At 36.4% G+C, this 8157-nt stretch overlaps 1 protein-coding gene across 6 annotated transcripts in view; it reads right to left on the bottom strand.

Annotated features, from left to right (window-relative positions):
- Positions 1-2946: 2946 nt before the first annotated feature.
- Positions 2947-8157, bottom strand: part of LOC127450640 (dynamin-2) — a 99354-nt gene continuing 94143 nt past the window's right edge. For 5 of the 6 annotated variants that reach the window (XM_051714894.1, XM_051714904.1, XM_051714896.1 and 2 more), the window contains one exon: positions 2947-6303. In XM_051714894.1, the coding sequence (XP_051570854.1) occupies positions 6234-6303 (70 nt within the window). In that variant the 3' untranslated portion in view covers positions 2947-6233. The remainder of the gene's footprint in view (positions 6304-8157) is intronic. The other variant, XM_051714901.1, reaches the window with a different exon arrangement.

The following is an 8157-nucleotide window of genomic DNA, read 5'->3' as shown; positions in this document are numbered from 1 at the left end:
ATATATATATATATATATATATATATATATATATATACACACACACTGGCGGCCAAAATAATGTACAGATTTTGCTGTTTCGGAAGGAAATTGTTACTTTAATTGACCAAAGTGGCATTCAACTGATCACAAAGTACAGTCAGGACATTACTGATGTAAAAAACAGCACCATCACTATTTGAAAAAAGTCATTTTTGATCAAATCTAGACAGGCCCCATTTCCAGCAGCCATCACTCCAACACCTTATCCTTGAGTAATCATGATAAATTGATCATTTGGTACTAGAAAATCACTTGCCATGATATCAAACACAGTTGAAAGCTATTTGGTTCGTTAAATGAAGCTTAACATTGTCTTTGTGTTTGTTTTTGAGTTGCCACAGTATGCAATAGACTGGCATGTCTTAAGGTCAATATTAGGTCAAAAATGGCAAAAAAGAAACAGCTTTCTCTAGAAACTTGTCAGTCAATCATTGTTTTGAGGTATGCAAGTCTATACAATGCTTGAAATTGCCAAAAAACTGAAGATTTCATACAAACTATGTACACTACAGTCTTCAAAGACAAAGAACAACTGGCTCTAACAAGGACAGAAAGAGATGTGGAAGGCCAGATGTACAAATAAACAAGAGGATAAGTACATCAGAGTCTCTAGTTTGAGAAACAGACACCTCACATGTCCTCAGCTGACAGCTTCATTGAATTCTACCCGCTCAACACCAGTTTCATGTACAACAGTAAAGAGAAGACTCAGGGGTGCAGGTCTTATGGGAAGAATTGCAAAGAAAAAGCCACTTTTGAAACAGAAAAACAAAAAGAAAAGGTTAGAGTGGGCAACGAAACACAGACATTGGACAACAGATAATTGGAAAAGAGTATTATGGATCTTAACCCCATTGAGTTTATGTGGGATCAGCTAGACTGTAAGGTGTGTGAGAAGTGCCCGACAAGACAGCCACATCTATGGTAAGTGCTACAAGAAGTGTGGGGTGAAATGTCACCTGAGTTTCTGGACAAATTAACAGCTAGAATGTCAAGGATCTGCAAAGCTGTCATTGCTGCACATGGAGGATTTTTAGATGAGAACTCTTTGAAGTAGTTTAAGAAGTTCTGAACATTGTTTTCAAATTGTAATAGTAATTTTTCACATTATTAATGTCCGGACTATACATTGTGATCAGTTGAATGCCACTTTGGTGAATAAAAGTACCAATTTCTTTCCATAAGAGCAAAATCTGTACATTATTCCAAACTTTTGGCCACCAGTGTGTGTGTGTGTGTGTGTCTATATATATATTTATTATTTACTATTTGAAATCTTTTTCATTACTGAAAAGTCAAGGGACCATATTTTGATAATGTCTTATGGGCTATAGCCCCACCCTTGGTACTCTGCAAGAATTAATTAGTTTTTCTTTTTCTTTGAAATAAAGATAATTTTTTTCTTATTCTACAGTTCAGTAAGTTCATATCAAGGTGGAAATGAATGACACTTAAAGAGAGATCATTGATAAAAATGCTTAATTAATGATATTATCTTATGTTGATGCAGTAAACTAAGTATAATACATTTCCTATTTAAAAAGATACAACGTAAAATAAAGTATTTACCTTTCACATACATCTTTACATTAAATAAAGTACAAAAAAAGATGAAGTTCAAAGATGTTAATAAACACAACTCCTCACAAACACATAAGACACGACGTCCTGTTATTATGTTAAGATTCGCTATCAATTTCAATGGAATTAGAGTCAGAAAGCACATCTTTCTGTTCCGCCCGCAAGTTACCGTAATTCTACTAATAGGCGCTCAGTAAGATTTTAGTTGCTGCTGGCTTGATCTGTCGGCTACTTCAGAAAGCAGCTTTCTCCGCAACCTGATTTCCCCGCGACGCTTGTCTAAATAACACACACATATAGCATCTGAAGAATACTTCACTATTTTTTTCTGCTGATTTGCTTTATTTCCAGATATTCCAGAGTTGTTGCCGTGTTTAATTTCGTAACTTTCTTTCGCAACCTGCAGCAGAATTGTGCTGCAATAGTGGGATTTCCCTCTTACATAAAACTCTGGGATTACCTCAATGTACAAGCACATATATGCTGAGGTTAGGGACAGTCGATATTTTACATTGGAGTGTATAAATGGGTATAGTTTATAGTGTATGTGATTTTCCCGAAGAAAAAATCCCCATACTTTGCCCCATAGGTAAATACATAAAAATAAAAAAAAAACATACATTTTCAAAGACAGACCTACCGTAATTGATTACATATGCTTCTGTTGAGGCATTATCTCAACTTCAATTTTAAAAATCATGTTTATTGACTGAATTTCTGAGATCCACCAATCAGAGAATTGCAGTGAACAAACAGCGCCAAAATTACTCTGCAGCAAGCACCCACTGCGAATGACAATCTCAAACTACTTTTATGTTTGTATATATCTGAATAATTTAAAATAAAAATATATTGTTTTATACTTATAATCAACAACTTTGACTCACGTTTTTTTCCCATTGCTTTTAATTTAATAACAGTCTTGTCCCTTTGTCTGATTTTCAATTACTTTTTTTTGCTTCAAATCAAAGTTTGCAACATTGTGATTCACTTCGAAGCTGGTTGGTTTGGTTCAGGGCTTAGAACTCTTTTATGAAATCCCAGAGTACAAAACGAATGGGAAAAATACTTCTGAAATCAAAACAGCTGAAAAGTGAACAGCCTCTGTTGTGATCTATTGTGTCAGATTAGTGAGACTATGCTAGGGGCCTCTGGGGAGCAGGACTGCAAAACACTGGTCAAGAGTAATATCATGGTACATCCGTAACCTTTGATTTGTTTCAATGAGAGCACAAAAGAGGCAGAGATGCATGCAGGGAGAGACATGTTATATACCTTCTACACAGTAAGTCAAGGAGACAGTGAGACAGTGGACACGAGACACAAGGAAACACCGACCACCAGAGCGGCAGATCTTTATTATACACATCACCTTTTATTATCTCACTTTACCATTCTCATAATGCATTCTGCTCCAAGTCCAATACAATTGGTACACAGGCACTTGACAATAATTTGTTATTCCAAAAGCATACAAAAGAATGCTAAATATGTCCTCAGTCCCCATTTCTTCACAAATGGAGAAAGATAATGAGGGAGGAATGGGCAGAGACAGAGAAAGGGTCACTTAACCTTAAATACTACAGGGTGTCAATGAAAGTTATGACTGCAGTGATTTAAGCTTTATCAAGTCAAAAAAGATATTGTAATTTGAAAAAGGTCTAATTCAAGCCTTCAAAAACAGAGGAATTGTGGAGAATAAAGAGGGGCAGTCGCTATCACTGAAGCCTTCTGTCCAGGAAAAATGTGACAAGAAATTCCAGATTGTTTAAAATGGATATTTCACCCAAAAATTAAACTCCTGTCATCATTTACTCACCCTGGTGTCGTTCCAAATTAGAAAGACTTTCTTTCTTGCGTGGAACAGAAAAGGAGATATTAAGCAGAATGTCAAAGCAGCTCTTTTCCATACTAAGAAAGTAAATGGTGACTACAGCTATCCACTTTTCACTGAATGGAAAAGAGCATCTTGAACATTCTGCCCAACAACTTCTTTTGTGTTGTACGGAGGAAAGAAAGTAATTCGGATGTTTGGAACAACATTAAAATGAGCAAATGACAGAATTTTCATTTTAGGGTGAACTATCACTTTAAGTTTCAGATTATCTGTGGCCAATTCTGCAACCAGTTCAGTGTGTACAAATCGTCTGAAAGCCTCTGATTATTTATGGTTGGATTCTCTGAAGAAAATGCTCAAGTTAAAATCAAAGTCTCTCTCCCTCTTACACAGTATATTTTTGTCATCAGCTCCCAATCAATACAAGCAAACAACATAGATTTAAGCTACTGCAAATCAAGATTCTGTACGCCCGTATCTGTATTGGTCGATAGGGAAATATATGTTGTTCTACTCAGAAAAAAAGGAAGCAAACAGTATTTATAAAAAAATGCAAATCAACACAAAGATAAATTCCCAGGTTATAAATAATACACTTGGAAATAAGATCTCCCTTTAGCCCAAGCCACACCTCCAACTTGTGTATTAGTAAATTATCTCTACGTTAAAGGGGTAGTTCACCCAAAAAATTATTTACTTACCTTTATGTTGCTCCAAACCTGTATGATTTACTTTCTTCTGTGAAACACAAAAGGAGACATACAGCAGAATATTAGCACTGCTCTTTTCCTTACAATGAAAGTGAATGGTGACAAGAGGCCATGAAGCTCCAAAAATGACAAAAGCACCATAAAAGTAAATGTCTATTCCAAGTCTTCTGAAGCACTACGATAGCTTTATGTGAGGAAAATACTGAATTTAAAACTGTTACTCACTGAAAATCTTCCCCTGCCAAAACTTTCAAATCTCATTTGCGTTCTCATAAATTTAAATACGGTGCATAATGTTACACAGGGTTTCATTTTTTATTTTATTATTTTAATTTTTTATGTAAATGTTGGTCTGTTCCTCACACAAAGCTATTGTTTGACTTCAGAAGACTTCTAATGCAGTTCATAAGTTATATTGACTACTTTTATGGTATTTTTCGTTAATTTTTTGGAGCTTGAAAGCCCGTGGTCACCATTCACTTTCATTATATGAAAAAGAGCAGCGTGAACATCCTACCTAACCTAATCTCTTTTTGAGTTCCATAGAATAAAGAAAGTCATATGGGTTTGGAATGACATGAGGGTAGGTAAATGATTACAGAATTTCTATTTTTGTGTGAACTACTCATTTAAATGTTGACCATTTTTTTTCGTATACTTTCGTAACGTGTCTGTGTGTGAGAACAGACTTGTTCCCTGTTGCGGTCTGTTTCCGAAATGCCCCACGACCCCAAATACGCTTGCATGTACCATTTTCAGTGATCCTGTGTTCAAGTTGCCCAAAATTACCGTCCAGTGCATTCCCACTTCCGGTAGCACTCTACCCTGCCCCTTACCATCCCTGAATGTGAAGTCAATACAACCCATAAGGTCCTGCAGTTTAATTTAAGTTACAATGTTCAAACCGGGAACGCTAAGCTAACGTAAACTATGTTACCAGATTTGGAATCGGATGTTACCTGAGACACAATCTTACAAAGCGCTGACGGGTCGGCCCGTCGCAAGTGGTTACTGCGTTTTCCAGGATTATATTCATATAAACAAATGATTATTTGTATAAACAAATCGTTACAGAAATTTGCATACAAACACCACCACCTCCAACTATCATAAAATTACGGTAGCTAAAAGAATAGAAGTGCTTTTCAAGACCCACATTTCCTGGCACAACAGTTTGGGATTTTGTAACGCCAAAAATGGGAGTTAACATCTAGGTTTTTGAATGATTGGTTAGCTGCTACAGAGTTACAATTAACAATCCTGTGAGACCGAGTGCCATTTTGGATAGCATCGATATCGATGATAAACCATGTGTGGTCTCCTTTCCACTTTTCTCATTGAGTTAATAGAGTTTACCAGTTATTTAGAGGGTTACTTATACAAGACACCCAATTGAGCATGAAAAACAATAAAAAAAAAAAAGAAAAAAAGATAAAAATAAACCCCAAACAGCAATAATGACAACAGTGGAGGTGTCTTATTTCAGCATATCATGTTTAAGAGTCAAGGAAATACAGAATGGAAAAAAAATACATTAAGTGTGTCTATTACAAAGAAGAAGTCTTCAACCACCATTAAGTTACCCAAGAACAGGAAGGAAACTGGCTAGTTTAACAGCAACTAGCTTGCACAGTGCTTTTGTCCATTTTATTCCACACTAGATCACTAGAGGAGGCATATATCTCCAGCAAAGGAAAATGAGATGTAATGTTGTTTCATCTACACAAGTTGAGTAGGATACCCCCTGGTGGTCACCTGACCTATGTGATTGATGAAATGACTGAAAATCGGAGGCCACTTCACCCTTGAGTTCACTCTATACTTTAACAAAATAATAGTAATAATTGTAATATTTATGTATTTAATTTAGACCTGTGGGCTTTAAAATCTAAGAATGTAAATAGCAGCGCTGATTACAGAACAGTTTTGAGTGGATTATTTATGTCTATTGGTCAGGCTGTATGTGCAGACACATGTGCACATATTTCAGTGCAGTTCTGCAGCCCTTCCTCTCTCTCTCTCTTTGTGTGAGACCAGCACACTACGGTGCCCAACGCACGGGTCTAGTCTAACAGGGAGGGCTCGGCAGGGCGGATAATGGTGGGCCGGTTGGGTGCGCCAGGGGGTCTTCTGCTGCAAGAGGAGAAAAGAATAAGAAACTAAGGTGAGACATACCCACAACCACAGGAGAAATCACAAAGGAGAGGAGAGAGGGCAGGAAAGGGTCTAGACTTGACTAGACGAGATAAGACAAGATGAAACTAGATGAGATGAGATGAGAAGAGATGAAAAGGACAATGCTAGATGAAAAGGGATGAGAAAAGACAAAACTAGTCAAGATGAGATGAGAAGAGACAAGACTAGACAAGTAAAGAAAAGACGAGACTAGACGAGAAGTGGCTGGATGGGACTAGACAAATTAGACAAGAATAGACAAGACTAGACAAGACTAGACAAGAAAAGATGAGAATGGGCGAGAAGTGGAAAGATGAGACTAGATGAGAGAAGACTAGAAAAGAAAAATGAGACTAGACGAGAAGAGACTACATAAGAAAAGATGACACTAGACAATACGAGACTAGATGAGAAAAGATGAGACCAGATGAGAAGAGTCAAGACTAGGCATGTGACAGTATTCGGTAATACGGTATATCACAGTAATTAACAAGCACAATATTATTATCGTGGGCACTTCATTCCGTAAATAATTCGAGATAACCTTTTAGCCAAATTACTTCCATTTTTCTTAACGCACAGTTGTTGGTTTTTTCCACCAACAAATCAAGATTCACAACACTGCGTGTATGCGGCAGAAATGACACATGTATACTCTGATGTAAACAATCCAGTGTGGATGAGAAGCATGGCTGAAGGAGGAACGCAGTCGGCCCTTTATACACCTTCTTAAAGGGTTAAGTCGGAGGTGTAGAAGTATTTTGCGTTCCATAAAAGTGCAGAGTTGGTCGAAGATGGTTTCCCTTTGTGTAAAACATGTAGCATAAAAGTAGAAGCAAAACATGGGAACACCTCCGAAATATTCGCTCATCTGCGGGACAGGCAAGTTGTGACAGTTCTGCTCGTTTTTTCCAAACTGTTTTTGAAAACTGAGAGAAAATCTAAGAGACAACTAGCTAAATGACAATGAAGATAACAAAGAAAGTGAACTGTTGTTTCCATTTGCAGATAATGTGTGGCTCGCTTTCGATTGGCTGAAGAGTAGTTTGCTAAAACTCCGTTAGCTACACAGTAATATTTAATAAGGTTGCGTCTTGTAGTAACAACAAAAATACAGTTTTAATCATCTTATACTAAGTCCTGTAATTTATAATGGCAATATGGCACAATTATGATTACAATATTAAGTTCAAGTTGGAACGCCACTCAATCGTACATTACCTTACAGTGCGAGTTAACTTATTAACTTATTTTAACTAATTAAATTTGTAGTTAGTGCCTAGCTACATATTAGCACCTGGCTTGCTATCCAGAAAAAAAAAAAAAAAAACATGCTATTGTTGTAGCTTAGTAGCTGGCTCAATAAAATAAGTCTAGCCTTACTTTAACATTAGCCTAAACATGGCAAGTTGTAGGTCTGTACTGATCTGTAATGATCAGTGGCCCTGAGGCTTAATGACCATTTAAATATTAAGACATCAACTTAATGTTATATTTGGCTATGTATCTTTGGTGTTGATGGTAGTTTTTTTAAACTTTCAAGGTTCTTTTCAAAGTTCTTTGTTATCTGTTAATTTAAAAGGACAGTTTTCTATTGAAAAAGTAATTAAACTTGTTATTAAGAGAACAACAATAGTTTGTTTATCATTCAACCCATTTTTGTAATGTAATTTAATACCATGATAATACAGTATACCATGATAAAAGCTTCAGCAATTATCGTGATGTGAAAGTTTTATATCGTCACATGCCTAGTCAAGACTAAACAAATGAGAAAAGATGGCCAGATGAGAAGAGAAAAGACTAGACAAG

This window comes from Myxocyprinus asiaticus, chromosome 13 (genome assembly GCF_019703515.2).
Source record: "Myxocyprinus asiaticus isolate MX2 ecotype Aquarium Trade chromosome 13, UBuf_Myxa_2, whole genome shotgun sequence".
In the NCBI taxonomy this organism is placed as follows: Eukaryota; Metazoa; Chordata; class Actinopteri; order Cypriniformes; family Catostomidae; genus Myxocyprinus; species Myxocyprinus asiaticus.
Note: the sequence above shows the minus strand (reverse complement) of the source record. Positions and strands in the feature narration are given on the sequence as shown.